The sequence below is a fragment of the Thalassophryne amazonica genome, chromosome 2 (genome assembly GCF_902500255.1).
Source record: "Thalassophryne amazonica chromosome 2, fThaAma1.1, whole genome shotgun sequence".
In the NCBI taxonomy this organism is placed as follows: Eukaryota; Metazoa; Chordata; class Actinopteri; order Batrachoidiformes; family Batrachoididae; genus Thalassophryne; species Thalassophryne amazonica.
The window spans coordinates 62159609-62184515 of NC_047104.1; the positions used below are offsets into that span (position 1 = coordinate 62159609).

Below are 24907 nucleotides of genomic sequence, written 5' to 3' on the forward strand. Positions count from 1 at the left end.
ATCATGAATTATTACATATTCCAAAGCCTTTCATTATTTGGAGGCATCTCTGTATCATGACAACATTTTTTTTTAGCATGCGTAACCTTTTGCATAGTACTGTACATGAACACACAGCTGCTGAATTATTAGTCAAATCTTGTTTGTTTAAACTTCTCCACCAAAAGAAAAAAAAAAAGCATGAAATAACACTCTCCAAAACAATTCAGTGGCCTTTAAGAATGGAAAGCCATCAGTATTTGGAGTTTTTTTTTTTTAAATAATAATATAATAATAAAAGAGCTGGAGAAAAATTGGCTGACATTAACCTTTTCTAGAATGACCTTTAATAGGTATCATACACTGAACATTTTCAGATCTTTCTGAGCCCGTTGGTGGATCTTTGGCATGATGTGGCTTGTTATTTGTGTTCGGATGACTCTACATCTGGTTTTGGTTAAACTGGGAGCTGGAGTACTGTTCCTGCACAGCCCCCATGGCAGCCTGCTGGGCAGCCGCCTGGACATGAGGGTTCTTCCAAGCTCCTGTAGCCCACTCCTCCTGGGCTTTAGACATGCTGCCACTGCTCCCACGGTAAAAGTTATGTATCTGCACAAAAGAAGTTTACAATTGACTGTCAACATGCCATCATTGTTCCAAAGTAGCTCCTTTCACAGAAGTAACAGAGAATTACATCACTATGGTGTTCCCAGATCAATAACATGAAATGGTGCATTTTTAAGTCGCAGGAAGACGGCTCAAGAAAATTAACAAAGTGGATTTAAAAAGGAGTCTTGTGGAAACTGCAGCAAAGTGTTACCTTAGTGAGAGCAACAAAGGACAGTGAGGCCACAGCAGTGAACATGATCGTCGGGACCAGCATGATGAGCGCAATCAAAATATTGTAACTGAAGAATGAGACGGTGGCCAACCACCCACTGAGAAAACAGAAATGACCATTACCAAACTGCACTGGGAAAAGAATAAATACAATAAAATCCGTAGCAAAGGACATTAGATAGGGCAAGACCCACGCAGTGCATAATAATAATAATAATAACAACAACATTTCTTTATATAGCAATTTTGAGTATACGTACAAAGTACTGCACAAAATAAAATACTTAAAAAAAAACACAATCCCAGCCATATAATTCATGTTGATCAAAAGAAGAATAAAATCCAAAATACATAAAATACAATTTTAAAACATTAAGAAAAAAATATACATATTTGATACTGAGTTGTGCAAATTAGTTCTTTGTGGATCAGTGACACCACATTATTTGATTCTGTGTGGCCTTGTTATTTGACCACTTCGGTCCAAAATGGAACAACTTCGTCCTTAAGGGCCCCTTCACACATAGTGAGAATTTGGTCAGATTACAGCGAAACAGCACAAATTAGCGCACCGTGAAACATCGCGCCGACGGGCAGGTGTGCATGATCCCGGTGCAACGGTTTGTGCATGCGACGGTGTCTTTCGAGCAGGAACACAGTGCAAGCTGCTGCAGCTGCTCACATTGTGGGATGAGCTGCCCCACATCGCGCTGCTGATGTGGAGGAAAATAAAATAAAAACCAGCCATATAATTAGTAAATATCACAGGGTTGATATAAATAATACATAAAAAGGGACATAATACAGAACCCCGTGGTTAAATAATAATAAAAAAAAATGTTACTCACAGGATTTGAACCCACACACTCTGATTACCAGACAGAAACTTTACCACTGCACCACAATCACTATCTCATAAAAGGAGCGTGAGATGATTGAAATCAACAAGCAGATAAACATTTTTTCCAAAAAAAAAGAAGAAAGTGCTGTGATAACTGACCAAACGGCATTTGTTATGGCGTATTTCTACTGACATGTGACTGAAAGTGGCGTATTTGTCGTACTGTTGGCCTGTCATATGGTCCTGCGGCGTACCGCTCACTGTCCTGTCAGACAGATGTGACGTTCAGATCGCATGCTGTATGTCCACATGAACTGGCAGTCCGGTCCAGCTGGAACAGCCTATCAAAGTGCACGCTCTCCACCCAAACGCAGAAGCGATATATGTTTTAATGTATTTCGATGTGAGGACAGCAAGCACACATGCGCATGTCCGTCAAAACACGGTGCGTGTTCTGCAGCTCCGATGTCCAGGAGGTGTCAACAGCTGCCACACCTCCATCTGTTCAGCACTCAGCCCAAGGTGTCACTCTGTGATTAGATGAGAGGTGCCTCGGAGGGGGGAGGGGCACGCATGCACGTGTTGGGGGGAAGCAAGGGGGAGTGTGCAACACATGCACACGTGCTAGGGGAGCCACACTCTGGCACATCACATGTGTACTCGGCAACTCCACAGTCGTCTTAGATAAAATTCACATCCAGTTCAACAATGATCATCTGCTGACTGTTTTTGTGATGACAGTACGAATGGCCACACATTTTCTAAGTGCCAAGTGAGTGATGTTAGATGTTCATGTGTGTCAGATGGAATTTTACCAACACCTACCGCAAGAGGGTTCAATGGGCTCTCACAGTGCACACTCTGTCTCTCAGCCGCTGGTGTGTGCAAATAATTGTAGCAATAGGTGTACAGGGCATTTGAGGCAGCTACGAATTTACATGTTTTGCATACGATTTCTGCTTCGTGCGCAGTTCGCACTATGTGTGAGGGGGCCCTAACTAACACATAACAATTCCATAATGGTTCCATGATGTTGGAGTTAAACTGTTATGGCCTTGAATTTGACCTTTCAAATTCATCCAGAACTGAAGGTTATGTGACCAATAAAAATACGATTTCACTTTCAATTTATTTTCATTTATATAGCGCCAAATCACAACAGAGTTGCCTCAAGGCGCTTCACACAAATAAGGTCTAACCTTACCAACCCCCAGAGCAACAGTGGTAAGGAAAAATTCCCTCTGAGGAAGAAACCTCAAGCAGACCAGACTCAAAGGGGCGACCCTCTGCTTGGGCCATGCTACAAACATAAATTACAGAACAATTCACGGACGAATATACAAGAAATGCTGTTGGTGCACAGGACAGGAGGGTCGCCAGCACAAATACAACTCCCATCTCTGGATGGAGCTGCACCTTAAACAGAGAGAAAAAAACAGAATCACGTATCAGAAAGACAAGAAATATTGTATAATTTGCCATCATTAATCAACAAGAAAAACAGAAGAAATACTAAGGTGATCGTCGGCCACAAGCCCTAAGCTTCACTAAAAGACACAGAATTTAGGTAAAATTGAGGCTGTGACACACTCCATTTACTAATAAAATGAATTAAAATATATATTATGTATGAATATATATGAATTAGTAGTGTTTAATAATAGCGAGATTTGTTAGTCTATTGGTGGCCTGGAACTTTCACTTTCAGCTGATTTTTCTTCCATTCAAATCATGTCTTTGACTGACCCTCAATCATTCCATCAACTTCGGTCCAAATCGGATCAGAACTCTTCAAGTAATTTTTTTTCACCTTGGACAGATGGAGAGACACAAAGCACTGAAAACATCTGCCCAGTATTCTACCACAACTACCACACATGGGTGTAAAAACTTTGAACAATGTCAACCTTGGTCCAAATTATTCATTTCTGGAAAAAAATCTTCTATATACGAGGTCTGTTAGAAAAGTATCCGACCTTATTATTTTTTTAAAAAACCATATGGATTTGAATCACGTGTGATTGCGTCATTCGCCTGTGAGCAGGCTTTGAGTGAGGTGTGGTCCACCCCTCTCGTCTATTTTTTATTGCGAATAAATGTCTGAACAATTTGGAGCTTTGCTGCATCAATTTTTTTCAAGAAACTGTGAGAGACCTCCAGGTGGACACCGTTCGAAAAATTAATATGGCTTTCAGGGATGATTTTATGGGGATTAAACAGATTACGGGGTGTTACTGCCGCTTTAAGGACTGCCCACAACTGCTGAGAGCGCGGCGCACTCCCAGCCCCCATCGACAGGCTGACACCCCACTGGAACAACCAGATCATTTCCAACGTGAAGGCTTTGTTGATCCGGGACCTCGTTTGACTTTCACAAAAAGGCAGAAGATGTGGACATCAGCACTTTTTCCGGCATATTCCACCATTACAGGAGTTTTTTTTCATGGAAAGAAAAGCGGAGGGACGCGTCACGGCTCCGTTCATTACGCGGGACAAAACCACCTCGGTGTTGGTCTCTCAGGACAGCTTTCAGGTGGATTTCAGACGGATTCCGGTTGCTTTCCAGTCATGTGAATATCCGATTGTGATTGTGCATGAGCTGGACATGCCAGAACATGTCCCGTGAGGCTTCATCACGGCGTTGCTTTGCGCCGAGCGGCTGCACCGTGACGCGCGGTGGAGCAGCTTCTCTTTCCATGACAAAAACTCCTGTAACAGTGAAATGTGCTGTTCATTTTTAAACTGTACGCCGTCTTGATCTGGTATGTCATCTGACTAGCACAGGAATTGTGAAAAGACGTGGACATCAGCACTTTGGATGGGTGGAGTCTCTCATCGTTTTTTCTTTGCAAGGAAATGGCAGAATGACTGGAGCAGCGCGACTGCATCAAATTTTGTCAGAAACTGGGTGACAGCCAGGTGGAAACCATTCGGATTATTCAGATGGCTTTTGGTGATGATCCTCTGGGCATCACACAGATTAAGGAGCGGTACAACCAGTTTAAAGATGTCTGCACAACGGTGGAGAGCGAGCCACGCTCTGGGCGGTCATCAACACGCTGAAATGACCGGATCATTCCAAAGTGAATGCTGTGATGATGTGGGACCGTCGTGTGACTATCCGAGAAATTGTGGAAGAGGTGGACTTCAGCACTTTTTCGGCACATTCCACTGTGACAGAAGATTTGGCCATGAAAAAATATGAAAAAGTGTGGGCTCTAGTGGTGATGTTGCGTTCACTAGTTTCGGGGTTATGGGGATTCAGGCTACCTTGCCTTCTTTTGAAATAAGCAATATGTACTATAGTTAACAAAAATGAGGGTTCTCAAACGTGTTAGCCTGCACTAGCAACCGGTAGACAGCATATAGGTGATAGATACAGGTGATGTCCAGTGAACCTCCTATTTTGGGCCATGTTGGCATCTTTTAATCTACAATATAAAGTAAAGCCAGATAGACCTGTCAAGTTGCTTGTGAAACGTTCTTGGTAATCATAAGGTCCTGGTGGCTGATGGAGGCCACTATTCATGAAACATGGTGGAAAAGTTTAGCATGGGCCAAAAAAGAACCAGTTAAATTTGGACACAGCTCTGGATATTGTAAGCTATTGAGAAAAGCCTTTGAAGCTTACCATACACCCCATCCAGGAATACCAATGCTTTGAATCACACTGATGCCAACTTGGGCCATGAACACAAAAAAGAAGACCATGAAGTTGAAGGAGCTGTCACTCCTGAAAACAGAAGAGGAAACATTCACACTTACAAAATCATCAGTACCCAGTTTATCATGCCTGCTGTTTGTCTGCCTAAGGAGTTTTCATCCAGGACCTGAGGTCGTTCTGTAGTGTGGCGAATGCACCTGACCGATTTAGGAAATTTTGATTACTTCAAATCAAATCAAATCAAATCAATTTTATTTATATAGCGCCAAATCAAGGCGCTTTATATTGTAAGGCAAAAGCCATACAATAATTACAGAAAAACCCCAACGGTCAAAACGACCCCCTGTGAGCAAGCACTTGGCGACAGTGGGAAGGAAAAACTCCCTTTTAACAGGAAGAAACCTCCAGCAGAACCAGGCTCAGGGAGGGGCAGTCTTCTGCTGGGACTGGTTGGGGCTGAGGGGAGAGAATCAGGAAAAAGACATGCTGTGGAAGAGAGCAGAGATCAATCACTAATGATTAAATGCAGAGTGGTGCATACAGAGCAAAAAGAGAAAGAAACACTCAGTGCATCATGGGAACCCCCCAGCAGTCTAAGTCTATAGCAGCATAACTAAGGGATGGTTCAGGGTCACCTGATCCAGCCCTAACTATAAGCTTTAGCAAAAAGGAAAGTTTTAAGCCTAATCTTAAAAGTAGAGAGGGTGTCTGTCTCCCTGATCCGAATTGGGAGCTGGTTCCACAGGAGAGGAGCCTGAAAGCTGAAGGCTCTGCCTTCCATTCTACTCTTAAAAACCCTAGGAACTACAAGTAAGCCTGCAGTCTGAGAGCGAAGCGCTCTATTGGGGTGATATGGTACTATGAGGTCCCTAAGATAAGATGGGACCTGATTATTCAAAACCTTATAAGTAAGAAGAAGAATTTTAAATTCTATTCTAGAATTAACAGGAAGCCAATGAAGAGACGCCAATATGGGTGAAATATGCTCTCTCCTCTAGTCCCCATCAGTACTCTAGCTGCAGCATTTTGACTTACTTGGCTTCTTCCTTTTGAGGCTTCAACAGCCACTCATGACGGGTGCAATGGCAATTTTTGCATTCTCCTCATGTACATGTGCAAGGCTTTACCAGATATGTGGTTCTTGTGGTGTATGTGTACGTACTCTGCGTTTTTCCTGCATATCAAGAGAGTTGGAGAGAGAGAGAATGTGCTGTCTCTCTGTCTGCTTTTTTTTTCGAGACCTGCCGTTTGTGTTCTCTGGATTTCGAAAGAAATCCATTGAATTGAAATAATGTAATCATGTTTTCTAATCTGCATTTTAAGGGATGGATCCCTGCCGGCTCATGCATATATCACAGACTCACGAATGTTGGATCACATGCGCTGCATGGATCAAACCTGTTCACATGCGAATCTGAAACCTTTTCACACTTGAAGTCACGCTTATGTAAACTGCTGCCTGGTTTGCACAAACCGAGGCGCAGTTCGCTCTGATCACCATGTCGGCCCTCAGCAGCACCAAGACAATGAGGGTGATCGCACTCCTGTAAAGCGTCCCTGCTGTGAATAAATACGCAGCCATCAATGATAGTGTCAGCACTCAGCAGCGCCACGGCAATGTGGATGATCGCACTCCTGCAAAGCCTCTCCTGCCACAGCAGCACTCACAAACCGGCTTCTGTTTCTACCATGCAACATTCAGAGCCACCGACTTAGTTTCTACAGTGTACAGCTGTGTAGATTTGCATGCAGTAGCTCAGGATAGCGCAGACTTACATGCAGAAGTGCAGACTTGCTTAAAATGGCATGCTTTAATTGTCCAGTGTTCTACGCAGAAAAAAATTAAACATGTTTAATTTCTTCTGCTTACTGCTGCGTTGGGGAGCACAAACTCACTGCTGAGCTGCGTAGAGCTGCACAACTCAACGTAGTAGGTACGCCCCAATGCACAACTCTACATTTGCGCTGGTGTGAATGGATGGATGGATGGATGGATGGATGGATGGATGGATGGATGGATGGATGGATGGATGGATGGATGGATGGATGGATGGATGGATGGATGGATGGATGGATGGATGGATGGATGGGATTTATTGTTATTGTCATTACACGAGTGCAACAACAATGAGATTATGTCCACACTCCAATTACCACAGACAAGATACAGCAATTAATCCACAATTATTACTTGTTTACCATAATAATGGCACACATCAGAATTAAAGACAGCACATATACATTTGACATTGTTTATGTGTATTAAATTTTGAAACAGTCCGTTTTCCGAATTGAGGCGATGTGAGTGTGGGGGGGCCGCAGTAACATGTAGTCATGCTGCCGCCAGCTTGGGGGGGGGGAACGAGGAGCTACAGCAGCTAAAACTGCGCAGCTCCCCGGAGGGGAAAGGGAGTGGCGTGAGCAGGGGCCAGGATGGGGTGGTGGATGGGGATGGGGGGGTGGAGAGGGGATGGGATGGGAGCATGCTTTCAGTCTCTGACCATGTGTGAGTGGCAAATGAGTCAGTTTCTGTCCGTGTGTGCTGGAGTTGCAGAAGATAAGAAAGAAGGCAGCCGAGTAGTTCACCAAGGCCGTAGAAATTCTTCTGGAGGAAAACAACAGAGCATTTTGTCCTTCAGAGGCTGATAAGCCTGCCATGTTTATGGCTGAGCAGTGAAAAACATCTTTACAGCTCACATGAACAACCAGATCCAATTATGAATATTCCCTGGTCTCTGATATCTTCCTTTGCAAGGCATGGATTTGCTCTGAGATGTTATCCAATTTGCGTCTGAGTTCAAGGGTTAACGCAGTCTGAGAATGTATCACCTTGCCCAACTCATTAATTATGACGGACAGGTGAAGGGTCGTGGTTCTGGTGGCAGCCGTCTTGCCAATTCTCCAGTAGGTCAGGGCAACACATAAACCAATAAGTACCAGTCCTCCTACAATAAAACCAAATATGAATAAATCCTCTACGTCCTCCACAGAAAATGGCACAAAGCATGCGGCATGCCATGTCTCCCAGGAGTCAAGAACATAGTCTGCAGGGTAGGTTCCATCTGGGCACGCAGGGTCCCCCGGCCCTGATTTCCTTGTTGAAAAAATGGTGTCAACAGCATTCAGAGACCAGCTGATCAATTCCATGGTTAATCCAATATAGTTTGAAGAATTCACAATCTGGTGAAGTAGGGACTTGAAAGTTGGAGCAGAGCTAAATGAGAGAGGAGATGTGACCGCCCTCGCCGAAGTCCCAAGCCAAGTGGGGCTTAAGGCAGCGACAGGATGTCTTTCTTCTCCAGAGGATCCTTTGGTCATGCAAGAATGACTTTGTGTAAAGCAAAAAGTAATGTAGCTTAACTTAGTTGACGTGTATCACTTGTGACAAAACGTCAGTTACGACATTTTGGCGATATGGTACACTTCCCTGAGCATGATCCAACACACGGATACTTCAGTGTGGTGTCCACATCTCCTGAAAAAGGCCAAGGGGGCACCCACGTATCACCTGGTTTTGTCAGATGGACCATTTATCTGCCTGCGTGGTTCTCACCCAGGATTCATGGTGGTTCTGTGGTCTGGTGGATGCGGCACCACATAGCACCAGAGCATACTGACCTGATGCTACCCTGATAACTGCTGTGAGGCAGTTGTCTCTGCAGGTTTTCATTCCAGCTGATCACATCAGCAGGTGATTTAACCAATTACACTACTTTGGATTAAAGAGGAGAGCAGCTTATCAAATCAAACCTAAACTTGATTACTGTCCTCAAGAGGCGATTTGGCATCTATCAGAAGCATGCACAAGCCATCACAGATGAGATGAAATGCTGAGGTGATCTGATTAAACCAAGACTTGGACCCCTTTGGCACTTTATGGCACATACGAGGGGCGATTGAGAAGTTTTGAGCCTGACAGGAAAAGTAGAGTATAGTTCTCCATCTTTTGCATTCTGATAAACCAACATTTATGGAGAATGTGTGAAGTTTTGACTCACTGAACGCAATGTTGAAAAATGTTGGATTCTCAGAATGCAAAAGATGGTGAATCACACCCTACATTTTCTGGGTCAGGCTCAAAATTTCTCAATGACCCGTCATAGTTGGTATTGTCATGAGGTGCATCTCTGCTAATGAACCAAATGTATTTTGGGGAACGTCTCACTTGAAGGCTTTGTAGATGGGCCTGAACCAGCAGACGTAAGAGCAGGGGGTGAACATGATGAGCCAGATGATAGCCAATCCAAAGTTAGTCACTCCTCCTCCTCCAAACATCCAAGCAAAGCAGCCAACCAGGTTTACTGCAAGTGTAGCTCCATTCACTGGAAGACAACAAAACTGTTTTGGATTGTTGCACAAATTGTAAATTCTATTCTATGTAAATGTTCTGAAGACAGAGTGATCTCTCTTGCTCTTTCTCTCTCTCTCTCTTTCTCATTCAAATTGCTTTATTGGCGTGACAAATATGCACTTGTATTACCAAAGTGGTCATTACAAACAGAAACGTAAAGTGTGTATCACTAGTAAATAAAATGAAAAATTAGTTGCCTATTCTAAATAAAGAAAGAATTTCATTTTGATTTCATTTCATTTTGTTTCATTTTTGGTGCCATATGCCCTGAGAAATAAAAACATAATTCAGCTGCTGCTGATAAATGCTCAGAAACATGAACCTCTCATGAACTGGACTTTGATGACATCTCGTAAGGTAACTCCCCCTGGAGAGCCTCTATTGAAATGAATGGGGAAAAGCAGAATTTTTTACAGTGTGAAATCAGTGTTTTTTTGTGGACTTTGATGGTAAATACATAAAAATGGTTAAAATGCGTGTTTTACAAGGACTAGTGCTGCTTATTATGTATCAGCATTTTGCCTTTTACCAGGCTTCCATGTTGATTTTATTAGGTCAGCTTTAATGGCTGCCTGATGGAATATCATGCTGGTATCATCAGTGGCCTTGTTTCCCCCATGTCTGGTTGGGACATATATGTTTTGCTCATATATTGATATGCCATTTATCAGATCAGGTGCATTTAAGGCCACTGTCTGGGGTCTGCTTTTAGGCATGATTGACTTTACATAGTTTGCAGGGTTCCCATTTTGTGTAACTCATTTAACCTGAGAATTTGAAGAACACATTTATTTGGCTGTGGTTTGAAAAAAGGAATTTGTGATCTGACAGTGAATGCACTAATAGTGGAGGGGTCCATGTCAGTGATTGCATATAGTCTACTACACTAGAACCAAGAGCTGAGGAGTATTTGTAACGCCCTAAGAATGCTCCCTGGACCTCCCGTTAACTATGTATAGGCCTAAGGCTCAGCAGAATCTCTGCCACTTTGATTTATTTCAGAATCTATATTGTTCTGGTGCGTGGTCATTGGTGTGTTGAACAGAAAAGATTGACGAAATACCTGGTTGTTGTCCTGTGGATCAGTGACACCAGATTGAATTCCTGTTCATTCATTCAGATTTCCAATTGCAAGGACATTTCTTTGGGCTTGAAAAAGAGCGATTTCTTAATGGAGAGTTCCAAAAATGTCTTCCTCGAAATAAGGGGACTCTGCTGGGGGTATGTAATTGTCACAGAGGTATAGCTCATTGTCAGTTACACACAGGGTTTGGTGCAATTTTAACCAAATGTGTGATTTACCCTATTTTGCTGGTGAAATGTGGTGGCAAAGATCATCTTTATACCATACTAAGATCACTCTTGATACTCTTACAAATGTTGTGTTTTTTTTTTTTATTGTTTTATGGAGGGCTCTCTCTCTAGCTATCTATCTCTCTTTGCACTGGCAAAAAGCCAATCAAATTCACATTTATTTAGAGTGCTTTATAAATAAGTCATGAGCGTAAACACAGCTGAAACACTGCTTTGTTTTCAAATGTGCAACAGAAAAAAATATCCACTTTCATTCTCAGGTGGTTTCCACATAAAATAAGGCAACATAATCACAGTATAAATTGAGAAATGTTTGTCAGTTTGTGTCCCTACTCCTCACAGGTCCTTGGTGCAGTTTCCACAAATCTTATGTGGATGAAGGTCAAGCCCAAAATTGTCCTAAATAGACTTGTTTTGGCTATTTGTTTGTCCGTAAATTATACGAATTTTTCCGAGTTTCAGAGTCATACAGACGTACAAATAAAATCGGATATTCAGGGTTTGGTCTGCAGCAGGTCTGTAATCAACTGTTTCTGCAGTGCGACTCCACTTTGAAGCGTGAACTATTGAAGCAATGCTTTGATCCACTAGCTCGTTGGTTCTTTGATTCGCTGCTCTTCAGAAACGAAAATACCGTGAGTCACTTTGGTGTGGATTAAAGTCACTAATTGGGACTCTTGTCTTGTTGCAGTCAAGAAATGAGAATCGTCCTCCGTTGGCACAGCTCCAAACGCTGCGCGGCTCTCTGCTGAGTCAGAGTACGGTCGGAATTAATAACTTCAAAATGAATTGCTGCTTTAAATAAAATGACACCTCTTACAAACATTGTAATACAAACAAGAAACTACAATCGACTAAAACGTTGTTTTCCTCCCAAAATGAGGCGTGCTGTATTTCTTTACAAATTACATCCAGACGTGCAGCACAGCCAGCTGCAAGAGTTCAGCTCAGATATATGGAAAGACATTCATGCAAATAATGTCTGAAAGGAAATGCTTTTGACAAAAAGATCAAGGACCAGAGATCAAGGATTCACTATGTCAATTTTTGTTATAGTGCTGTTTTTTTAGGACATCATATTTATACAAATAAGAAGCATTCACTATGGTCCATGAAGTAAAAGAAGTGTGACAGTGTATGTTGCACTAAAAGAATGAAGATTATTGAATAACAAGACGCCTACGATTTTTATTTTATCATTGGGCAAAAATGCATCTGTCAGATTTTCACTCTGGATCCAGCCCAGCTTCTCTCACTACAGAGGAATGCTGGACCTCTGACAAAGTGACGATCAGGTTCTTGGTTACATACCTGACTAAGGCCCTTCTCCCCTGATCGTTCAGTTTAGACAGGCGGCCAGCTCTAGGAAGAGTCTGGGTGGATCTGCACTTCTTCCATTTAGGGATGATGGAGGCCACTGTGCTCAATGGGACCTTCAAAGCAGCAAAAATGTTTCTGTACGCATCCCCAGATTTGAGACATTACTGTCTTGGAGGTCTACAGAGAATTCTTTTGACTTCATGCTTGGTTTGTGCTCTGACCTGCACTGTCAACTGTGGGACCTTGTAAGGTTAGACCTTTCTTGTGTGAAGTGCCTTCAGGCAACATTATTGTGAATTGGCGCTATATAAATGAAATAAATAAATTGCAATTGATAAGTGTCAAGTGAATAAGCTGGGATCACACCCTGTTTGTATTCTATATTTAAAGGCTGCAGCTAGTACAATGTGCAGTAGCATGGGCGTTGCTTATTATCACCATGCATCTCAAAATGTGATTCTCCCAATGAGTGCATATCAGAGCGTCACTGGATGAAGTGTTGGTTTGCAGCTGTCATATTGTGGTGGTGATTATTTCAAATGGAACAAATCGCTGAAATATTACAAACACAAGCAATACATAATAATGTCATAAAAATGTATAAACAAAATCTTCATAATTAAAGGAGCTTTTCTTCATCTTCATCTTTAACCTGCATACAACAGTTTTCAGCATCTTGCTCAGGGAGCTCTAAAACGCAACCAGGGATCAAACCCACTGATTTTTTTTGTTTCTGGGTCTACTGAGAAGCCCAGTAGAACTCTGATTGTTGCCCACCAAATGTCCTTTAACTTTGTTTAACTGCCCCACTAGTCACAGCACTGACACCCTAGATCCACTTTAATCATCATTTTAATGTCGTTCATTTACTACTAAGTACCCTGTTTTCTAACTGCTAAGTCAACATTTTGAGCAATGGCAAAATAAAAGAAAACAACATTATCATATCTCCTGGGCAGTGTTGCAGAGACTTGGTGCTTCTGGTCATTTGTTTTCAGGGCATATTTCTGCTTATTTATGGTACCATATAATAAAACTGCATTGTGCCCCAGGTAATAAACATGAAAAAATAACAACAGTTTCAGTGTTAATGCTCTGCTCTGCTCCAAACAAAGGCATCTGATCAACACTGTGATTCACTAAAGGATCAATCAGCCAGGAAATTATAGCAAGTGTCATTAAAAAGCGTTCTACTAAAAAAATAAAATAAACTTTAAAAAATGGGGTGTCGCATAGCTAAAGGATGTTTGAAAATGATCTTTTTTAACCTTGCTCCTATTATAGCCATTATGAAATCAACTGGAATGGGAAATTCTGGTTCACTCCTCTCAGAGTTATGTTCAGAGTCAGCTAACTTATGCAAAAAGGCCATTGTAAGGGTTCATACTGTAATTACAATGCAAGACACATAGGCTAATGGATGACGTTGACTTACATGTTGACTAACTCTACACACCATTAGCAGACCAGTTAGTTTCCACTAAATTTAGCCCTGTGCTAACTTTAAGTTATTTTGTGTGTAGATATGTTTCAAGTAAGAAAGCTTGGCTGTATAAATGAGCTTATGCATTAGAGCATCACACTACCACAAAACTTTATTTCAAACAATGTCATAAAAGTACAAACTAATGAGAGTAAATGCAATAATTTATATCTTGCAATGTGACTGCACACTGTGGAAATGGAAAAGGAGTTGGACACCATTCAGTCGTTCATTTTCTGCTGCTGATCTGGCCATACTAAAATACAAAATGGAGCGAAATGGGAGGAAATTGGGACTGATAATCACAAAATGGGGTAAAATGTAACGAAATGGAGCAGAGTAAAACAGACTGACTCCAAATAATTACTTTTATTTAATTGTTTAGCTTTTATTTTTTGTGAGATGCGATCAGTAGTAGGGGCAGGTGTGCCATCTGGTGTTTGAGAGATGAAACTTCAGTCAATGGGTCAGTCTGCTCCATTTCGTTAAGTTTTACCCCCATTTCGTTATTATCAGTCCCTATTTCGTCCCATTTAGCTAAAAAAAACTTAATAAAAGTACTTAATTGAATCATATTTGGAGTTAGTCTGCTCCATTTTGTTATGTTTAACCCCTGTTTTGCTATTATCAGTCCCCATTTTGCTCAGTTTTGCTTAAAAATAATTAAATAAAAGTAATTAACTGAATCATATTTAATCATATGTGGAGTCAGCCTGGGTCAGTGTGCTCCATTTCATTGTTTTTTTTTTCCCCCATTTCATGATTATATGCTCCATTTCACCCCATTTCGTTCCATTTCATCCATTTTGTATTTTAGTATAGCCAGCTTATCCAGGTCGGTAGACCAAGCAGCTCACCTCACACTTCCCTATCCTCGGCCAAGTCCTGTAACTCTTCTGAGAGGATTTCCAGGCCAGCTGGGAAATATAATCCCTCCAGCGTGTCCTGGGTTTTCCCCGAGGCCTCCTACCAGTTAGACGTGCATGGAAGACCTCCCTGGGGAGACTGCCATGGGGCATCCTCACCACATGCCTGAACCACCTCAGCTGGCTCCCTTTGATGTGAAGAAGCAGCGGCTCTACTCAAAGACCCTCCCGAACAGTCAAGCTTCATGCCCTGTCCAGGGGTGTAAGCCTATGGAGCTAAATCAAGGCCAAAAGTTTTGTAATCTGAAAATAAAAAAAGATTGAAAAAAATAAATTTTGAAACTGAAAATTCAATGTTTGTTCTTGAATTTTATAATCATTTAAAAAGTATTATTAAAATAAAAATAAGTGTAAGATATATATTTTTCAGTTTAAATAAATTTTTGATTCAGCTCTGGAATTATTTTGATCAAATAATTTATTTTCATTCATATTTCTTTTTTTCACCTTGAGATCTTTTTTTTACTTTCAGATCTTATTTTTTCAGTTTCAAACTTTTGGCCCTGTTCTGGCGTGAGAGGGTGTGGCTTCGATTGAGAGGGGCGTAGAATTGTGACAGCAGAGCAATCAGTCCTCACATGATGTTGCATTCAGGAAATGTGGGTCCTTTGATAGATAATGACTCTGCTGCCGTCTCCATCATTTATTGTGAAAGAAAATAGAGAGAATGAAAGCTTATTACGAGGCTTTAAACCCTCGAGATGAAGTTGTTTATTGTGATCGATTTGTAGCAGTTGGTTCAGTGGATCCGTATGTTGTACCGGATAGTGAATTTAATGACGATGTAACAAAGTGGCCGACAGTTTCACAGTGTAACCAAGCAGACCGCCGGTGAATCCAAAGCCCAAGCCGGAAGAGCGCTCCGGCTACCGGCGGTGTTTAGAAGCCTCACCGTTACAGGCCCGGCACTGAAGCGCTGAGAGAGATCCACCGCAGTCAGAAATCCACCGAGCTGCTGATCCACAACCTGCCGACCAGGTCAGCCTCGCCGGCCTCCTGCAGAGCATCACAGCGATGCTTGGTTGGTGTTGAAGTCCTGAGCGATTTCTCTCACCAGGTGCTGGAAGGGCAGCTTGTGGATCAGCATCTCGGTGGATTTCTGGTAGCGGCAGAGTGCCACAGTGCCGCGCCTGTAACGGCGAGGCTTCTTCACACCGCCGGTAGCCGGAGCGCTCTTCTGGGCAGCTTTGGATTTGGATTTACCGGTGGTCTGTTTGGTTCTGGCCATATTAAAGCTTTCTTCAGATCTGCTGAGCCAGGTCTCTCTGTGTGTCACTTAAAAAGCTCTGTGTAGGCTCTCAGTTGTCCAGGTGGTTTCCATAGTAGAGAAGCTTGAATCTTCGACTGGACTGGGTTGCTTGACGCGAGGACGTTTCGCCTCAAATCGCAGAAGCTTCCTCAGCTAAAGTTCTTGCTCTGGTGGTCTGACTTCCCTCTTGACTCTTGTAGAGTGTACAACTCTGTAGTGTCAAAGTACAACTCTGTAGTGCTCTGAGTGTCTTGTAGACTCTTGACTCTTGTAGACTCTTCTTCTCTACAACAGTCAAGACAGAAGTCAGACCACCAGAGCAAGAACTTTAGCTGAGGAAGCCTCTGCGATTTGAAGCGAAACGTCCTCGCGTCAAGCAACCCAGTCCAGTCGAAGATTCAAGCTTCTCTACTACTTAAAAAGCTTGTAACATTCCACTGCTTGATGGACAATAACGGCTGGCAGCCTGTAAAATGAGCGACCTGCCTAATTTTCATGCAGCGATGCTGCGCTGCGTTCACGGTCTTGTGTGGATTTGGTACACATCAGTTTTTTAGGTATAGGCGTTAAACTTTACAATCTTGCATATTTCCAGTTTTTAAACATCAAAATGACCAAGAGTGGTCTAGAATTACTTGTAATAGACATCTTTAGCATCACTTTATTTACAGGTATCAAGACAATACAGTGGAGAGAAAGGTGTTAAGTCATTATCTATCAAAGTACCCACGTTTCCTGAAAGCAACATCATGTGAGACTGTTTGCTCTCTGGTCACTCACATTTCCACGCCCCTCTCAATCAAAGCCACGTCCTCTACACGCCAGAACAGGGCCAAAAGTTTGAAACTGAAAAAATAAGATCTGAAGTGAAAAAACGATCTGAAAGTGGAAAAAGAAATATGAATGAAAATAAATTATTTGATCAAAAATTACAGAGCATGAATCAAAATTTATTTAAACTGAAAATATATATCTTACACTTATTTTTATCTTGATAACACTTTTTAAATGATTATAACATTCAAGAACAAACATTGAATTTTTCAGTTTCAAAATTTATTTTTTCAATCTTTTTTTATTTTCAGATTAGAAAACTTTTGGCCTGGATTTAGCTCCATACAAGCCCAGATACCTAATTGTGGAATCTATTTTTTTTTACCATTTGTAGCAACGATCTTATTCTTTCAGTCATTACCCAAAGTTCATGACCACAGGTGAAGATAGGGACCATAAATCAACTGGTAAATTGAAAGCCTTTGCCTTGCAGCTCAGCTCCTTCTTCACCACAATGGTCCTGTACAGCATTCGGGACACACAAGATGCTGTCCCAATGCTTCTATCAATCTCATGCTCCCCTCCCTGAATTGCTACCTCATCATGGTGGAGGGGTTTGTGTGTTCCAGTGATCCTGGGAGCTGCGTTGTGTGGAGCATTAACTCCTGGTAGGGCCACCTTTGGCAAATTGGTCCCAGGGGAGGAGATAGACATAGGACGATTCAATTGACCCTTTAAGACAGACACACATAGGGATGGTGACACCTTGGCCGGAGTGGGGGAGCTCACACGCAAGCGCTTGGTGGCCAGGTCTACAACCACTGGACTCGCTAAGGATCAGCCCCCCCCCAAAAAAAACAAAAACAAAAAAACAACATTGTCATGGCCACGTGGGCTCACCACCTGCAGGGAGAAGGCAAAGGGTCTGGTGTGCTCTTTTTCTGGCAGTGGACAGGGGCAAATGCCCATGCAGACTGAGTTGGACACCAGTTCACTTGATTTATACACTTTGGACTGTGCACTGTATTTAAGAGGACTATGGGATGCCACTTATAAAAAGACAATACAGCACGTTTTTAGTCACTCACACATCCACAGGTTGTACATTTTCTTGCACATGCTGCGGTGCTGTTCGGGGATTTCATCAAAGTCTTGATAGAAACATGGCTTGAGTGGAATAAATCCAGGCAGTGGAGGGAAGTTAGGCTCTGTAAGAAAACACACACAACAACCTCACTTTCCAGGAAATCACGGTTTGCACTGCAGTTTAACATCCAAAATACAACAAATGGAATGTTTATCTAAAGTTGTGCACTTAATGTGTAAATGATAATGTTTGAGGCAAAACAGTACAGAAACTTCAAATCATGCTGTAATAAAGGCACAGCCCTTCTCCAGTGTAGTCATGGTGAGGTTACGTTCATGGTCTTGCATTGTTACTGATTAAGATCTGTTTTTTTTCCTATTTCTCTGACATGAAGTACGATACAGCCAAGCAGTCCAACTAAATATTCAGCCCAGTCTCACAGATTCAGCAGCAACAAAATATACACTGATCTATTGGTTGGTCATATTGCCACGAAAAGTGCAAATTTTCGTAATAGCAGCACAAATTCATTCTAATTCATTCCGTGATGGCTGCACGTAATTAAAAGTGCAGTGGGGGGGTCGGGTTGTTATGGTTAAGGCTAGGGGAAGAAGAAGGAGTAGGGTTATTAATAGTGAGTTAAAAAAAATCCATCACGAAAATTTTAATCATTTCATGACGGGAGGATGAAAAAAAATGTGAGACTGGGCTGAAATATACAGTAGTGTTCAGAATAATAGTAGTGCTATGTGACTAAAAGATTAATCCAGGTTTTGAATATATTTCTTAATGTTACATGGGAAACAAGGTACCAGTAGATTCAGTAGATTCTCACAAATCCAACAAGACCAAGCATTCATGATGTGCACACACTTAAGGCTATGAAATTGGGCTCTTAGTAAAAAAAAAAAAGTAGAAAAGGGGGTGTTCACAATAATAGTAGTGTGGCATTCAGTCAGTGAGTTCATCAATTTTGTGGAACAAACAGGTGTGAATCAGGTGTCCCCTATTTAAGGATGAAGCCAGCACCTGTTGAACATACTTTTCCACTTTGAAAGCCTGAGGAAAATGGGACGTTCAAGACATTGTTCAGAAGAACAGTGTAGTTTGATTAAAAAGGTAATTGGAGAGGGGAAAACCTATACACAGGTGCAAAAAAATTATAGGCTGTTCATCTACAATGATGTCCAGTGCTTTAAAATGGACACAAAAAAAAAACAAAGATGCGTGGAAGAAAACAGAAAACAACCATCAATATGGATAGAAGAATAACCAGAATGGCAAAGGCTCACCCATTGATCAGCTCCAGGATGATCAAAGACAGTCTGGAGTTACCTGTAAGTGCTGTGACAGAAGACGCCTGTGTGAAGCTAATTTATTTGCAAGAATCCCCCGCAAAGTCCCTCTGTTAAATAAAAGACATGCAGAAGAGGTTACAATTTGCCAAAGAACACATCAACCGGCCTAAAGAGAAATGGAGGAATATTTTGTGGACTGATGAGAGTAAAATTGTTCTTTTTGGGTCCAAGTGCCGCAGACAGTTTGTGAGACGACCCCCAAACTCTGAATTCAAGCCACAGTTCACAGTGAAGACAGTGAAGCATGGTGGTGCAAGCATCATGATATGGGCATGTTTCTGCTACTATGGTGTTGGGCCTATATATCACATACCAGGTATCATGGATCAGTTTGGATATGTCAAAATACTTGAAGAGGTCATGTTTCCTAATGCTGAAGAGGACATGCCCTTGAAATGGGTGTTTCAACAAGACAATGACCCCAAGCACACTAGTAAATGAGCAAAATCTTGGTTACAAACTAACAAATTATGCCTCGCAGATGTGAAGAAATGAAAAACTGTGGTTATACAACAAAATACTAGTTAGTGATTCACAGGATTGCTAAAAAAAAAAAGCAGTTTGAACATAATAGTTTTGAGTTTGTAGCGTCAACAACAGACGCTACTATTATTGTGAACACCCCCTTTTCTACTTTTTTTTGCTAATAGCCCAATTTCATAGCCTTAAGCGTGTGCATATCATGAATGCTTGGTCTTGTTGGATTTGTGAGAATCTACTGAATCTACTGGTACCTTGTTTCCCATGTAACAATAAGAAATATACTCAAAACCTGGATTAATCTTTTTAGTCACATAGCACTACTATTATTCTGAACACTACTGTATACTTCAGCCAAGTCTCACAGCCTCAGTAACACATACTATAATTTTAGCAAAGGTTGTGTTGTTGTTCCTGTGATTTCCAAGGTCCTGATTTCCACCAAACATGGAATGTGGATGAAGGCTGACCCCAGAATTGTGTTTCAAGGGTATGCTTTGGCAAAGGCCAAGGTCACCGGTTCTGGAATTACTCAGATGAGATCAAATTTACCAATGATAAATCTTTGGGGTCAAGTTTATTGGAGTCAAAGGCCAAAACATGCATTCGTTTCCCTTAGATTGGCACCAGCCTAAATGCACTGCAAGGCCATATTTCTCAAAAGGCAATCATTGAACCCAAGGCCATATCTTTTTGTCTGTTTGTTGCCCTACTCCTCCCGATCCCATTGTTAAATTCTACCAAAAATCAGTCTGCCAAAGACGTTCATCCCAAAATTGGTTAAAAGGAATTCATTTTAACAAAGGTCAAAGTTAAAGAATCTGATTTTCTTCCCGTTTTGGATGAAATATGTATTCCAGAATTGCCGTGACAAGGTCAGAGTTTAATCTTTTGGGTCAAGGTCATGGTCATTGGGATGATTTGTCAGATTGCCTTACCATCAGTCCTTACCATCTCATGTCCATTTGTACTAATAGGTAGTTATCCTAAAGAGAGGTTTGGCTCGTTTCAACATTATTCACGTTATACTTCATCTGTCTCATTGTTACTTTAAAATGCTGTAAAGTAGCAGACAATTTTTCTGAACTGGCTCTGCTATATTACTTACCAGACATATGGACAGAAGATTTGTTTAGATTTATTACGTCTTCACTCTCCTAATCCTGTAAAATAAGAAGTAACAGAATGTCAAGAGCTGGTTTTATATTTATAATTTCTGCTATATCCAATATACGCTATATCCGATGTTTGTTGAAGCAAATCAGTCCAATAAACCCCCGCAGTCTTCTTGAAGGGGTTTAATCATTGATTTCTATTTACTCACTATGGAGGACCGTGGCGATCCCCTCATTTGCTGGCTGTTGCCAGAGATCCGCCATCTTGGTTAGCGTCAGACAGCCAGACATAAAATAGAAATCAATGTGGGCATGATCAATGTTTTAAGAGAGTTTCACCATAAATCTGCATTTTCTGTGCTATTACTATGCTGTTACATTTATTCAAACTGAGTCCCACATTTGTGCAGCCACTATTGTCAAAACAATACAGAAAGGATCAGACATTTATATAATAGACTTAATAGACTGGGACTGTTCGTCTCCCAGTCCAGATAGGAAAATAATACCATCAGTTTGTCAACACACTATGCCTGCCATGACACCAGATACTAGTCTGATCCTTATTAATTTCATTATGAAGTTAAGTTAAAGATGGGAAATCAGGTGTCAAAGTAAGAGCTGCGCAAGCTCGCATCATATTAAAGACGTAAATATTAACCCACCTGCAGCGTCGCTTTTACGGAGCACTTCTCTGCAAAAATATCAATAATATAAAAAATTAAACCCAGCCAGGATGAATGTAAGATTATAAATCATTTTCTGGACCAAGTTGAAAGAAATCTTTTTCTTTATTTATTTCTCACACCAAAGCAGTAAAACCTGAAGTCACTACTTTACAGAATACAGATAGACACCAAAATAAAACCATTTTCTAACCTTTTTTTCAGCAATTTTAGTAATTTCCCCCATATCATTAAAATTACATATAATACACACTTTCTGAAAGCTCACTCCACAATTTATTTTTTATTTATTTAACCTTTATTTAACTAGCTGATACTCATTTGTCAGCTTGTTGTAGCACCTGAACAACTGCACAAAATAGCCTTTTCAGATCACTTTAACCCAGTTTAAGTCAGCAAATAATCTATTCTATTAACTAATGTCTGGCGTAAGTATAATAATGCTAAGCAAGATTGAAGGCACTCTGGAACAGCTCACAGACTGTATCCGCAATCTAGTGGATTACAATAGAAACGATGGTTTTAATGTTTGAACACCCCCATCGCATTCTCACTGGTGGCTCTAAGAAATAACAACCTTCTGTGGTCAGTGAAGCCACTCAAATTTTTTTGGAACATGGGACTCAGATGCTTGTTGCAGCGTCAACTCTCCAGGAAATTGAGCCTGGCTGTTTATAGAACCTAGCTGATCACTCTGACAGAGACCAAATGCAGCAGTAATTACGGACTTTTGCAGGACACATAATCTCTTACCTCCTGCAGAGAGCAGCCGCTACTCTTGTTACAGTTACGGGTCTCCACTCAGGCTTCAATAGTGACTTTAACGGATGATAACTGATCATCAGGTGATATTTACAAGATAAGTATAGCCCTATTGTAATACTTTCTTCTCTATCATATAACCACAACAATACATTGATGTGCTGTGGTGATTGTCCAATCACCGAGTTTGGTTCAGCTGTCATGGCTGATCCAGACCAATAAGCACTTGGCTTTAATCCCTGACGTGGATGTGTGTAGACCCAATCCCTGCTCCTCTGTCCATGGTGCTGAATTGGGCTCATCAACAATAGAAGTAAACAGCATGAAATGAAAGTGGAAATCGATGGCTTTGTTTGTTAAAAGAAATAATAGGAAGTAGTGGCAAGACTAAATATGTTGTTATATCACCTACCACAAAGTCCATTTAATAGACTTTAACAGTTATAATCTCATGAAGCTGTGCACTTTACTGATAATGGTGGGGGTAGGCCAAGTTCAGACAACAGCTGGACCTTAGCTGGGTCTGGAGCTAAAGTCCCAGGAATCCAGTCTTTTCTGCCAGAAGATGGACCTTTTTGCTGGGATCAGTGACTGTCCAGCTTGCCAAAGGCAGGGAACACCTCCTACAAGTTGGCAACAGCTCCTTCAAAGTTTTTAGTCTGCACCACGCAGTCATCCCAGGTCACCAGGGAGGCAGTTGCTTGCAGCTCCCAGCCACAAGGGGGAAGTGAAGCTGCAAAGTACTGAACACCTGCAGTTACAGTAGTGTTCAGAATAATAGTAGTGCTATGTGATTAAAAAGATTAATCCTTTCTTATTGTTACATGGGCCACAAGGTACCAGCAGATTCAGTAGATTCTCACAAATCCAACAAGACCAAGCATTCATGATGTGCACACTCTTAAGGCTATGAAATTGAGCTCTTAGTAAAAAAAAAAGTAGAAAAGGGGGTGTTCACAATACTAGTAGTGTGGCATTCAGTCAGTGAGTTCATCAATCACTCACCACACTGCCGCTTTGAGGGCCCGGTCCCACTGGCGTTTAGGAGGATTTGCGTATGGACTGCGCACAAAATTGGTTCATATTCGCTTAACATCCGCAATATGCGTGAAGCATGCTTGTATGAGTCGGCTGACACCTGCACACATCCGCAATTATCCACAGAGGCACATTTTTCTGTTACCAGGATTTTTGAGCTGCACAAAATTTTGGCTGCGGATGACATCCGTCTTACATACTCCATACTCAGTCAAATCTGCTTTGCATCTGATTTGTGGTGGATGCAAATCAGACGCGCTGTGTTCACAGCTGGACGCCGTTCTTTGTTCTACTGGCTGCCACCCGCTCTGCGCTGGACACTGCCTATATAAAATAATTATTTTGTGGTGGATTATTGTGCAAATTGGCTATTGAAAACGGCTCTAATCACCTCCTGAATCACAGAGGAAGCTGCAGCTGGGCCGTGCCCGAAAGGCTAACAAGCTGCAGAAGGCATTTTGAACAAGCTGCAGAAGGCATTTTGAACCATCTAAAAAGGTAATTATTTGACTTGTTTACATTGTCAAGGCTTGATAAAACAGTTGCGTGTTTTTTCCTTCTTGTCTGCAGCTGTTACAGTATTTATTCCTATGTTTATAACAGATTTAACTTCTTATAATCGTCCAGACGAGCTGCGCTCTGATGCGTTCCGCTGACATCACCACTCGCCCTGTTCACTGCTTCTTTACTCGTCAGCACACTTCCTGAGGTACGTTAGGTTTTGTGACTAACATTTGTACAGTCAGTAAATGTGGTGTCCCTCACACCTTATTATATTGAGCTGTTATGTTAGTCGTTTAATCAGCTTCCACTGCAGTTGAGTAATGTGAACTGGGTGTTCCATGCCTGCAGAGAGGGAAGCTGATTAGTGATTAAGCCAGGAAGTGTTTGCTGTTTATGTACACCTTTGAGCGGTCTCTCTGTGTGTGGAGTGTGGACTCACATGATGGTTTCTTCTTTCACAGACTCGGTTTGTCGCGGCCACCTGGGGGGTGTCGGCGGGGTCCTTGGGTCCGAACCAGCAGAAGACTGCCCTCCGAGCCTGGTTCTGCTGGAGGTTTCTTCCTGTTAAAAGGGAGTTTTTCCTTCCCACTGTAGCCAAGTGCTTGCTCACAGGGGGTCTTTTTGACCGTTGGGGTTTTACATAATTATTGTATGGCCTTGCCTTACAATAAAGCGCCTTGGGGCAACTGTTTGTTGTGATTTGGCGCTATATAAAAAATTGATTGATTGATTAATAGAGTTTCAAACTCTTCAGATTGTTTAAAGGTAAAAATAAACAATTACCTGTATATATTCAGTCTGTTTTAGAAAGGAAAAATCAATATAATCTGAGAGGTTTGTATTGTTTTCAAATTCAAAAATATCGTACAACATTATAAAGATTTTGTGTTTCTGTGAGTGGAGTAAAAACATGGAATAATTTGAATCAAGAACTTAAACAATGCCAAACAATTCATCAGTTTAAAAAAAATAAAACCATTTTTTTTCCAAGTATGTTAACGAAGAGATTTAAAGACTGAGCGTTCATAACTGAAACTTTGAAGCAGTTTTTGAAGGAAGCTGAAATATGTTTTTCTTACTTAAGGACAGATTTGTAAAGAGGGGTGGGCATATGAAAGTGATTCACTTACTCCCAC

At 41.5% G+C, this 24907-nt stretch overlaps 1 protein-coding gene across 1 annotated transcript; it reads right to left on the reverse strand.

Moving 5' to 3' along the window:
* Positions 1-297: 297 nt before the first annotated feature.
* LOC117502265 (secretory carrier-associated membrane protein 5-like) lies at positions 298-22241 on the reverse strand. Its single transcript, XM_034161316.1, has 7 exons — positions 22221-22241; positions 20775-20829; positions 17830-17949; positions 9490-9646; positions 5292-5393; positions 800-917; positions 298-588 (listed from the first exon to the last, which is right to left on the reverse strand). The coding sequence occupies exons 2-7, from the start codon at positions 20779-20781 to the stop codon at positions 421-423; spliced, it is 672 nt and encodes a 223-aa protein (XP_034017207.1). The 5' UTR covers positions 20782-20829; positions 22221-22241; the 3' UTR covers positions 298-420.
* Positions 22242-24907: the final 2666 nt, after the last annotated feature.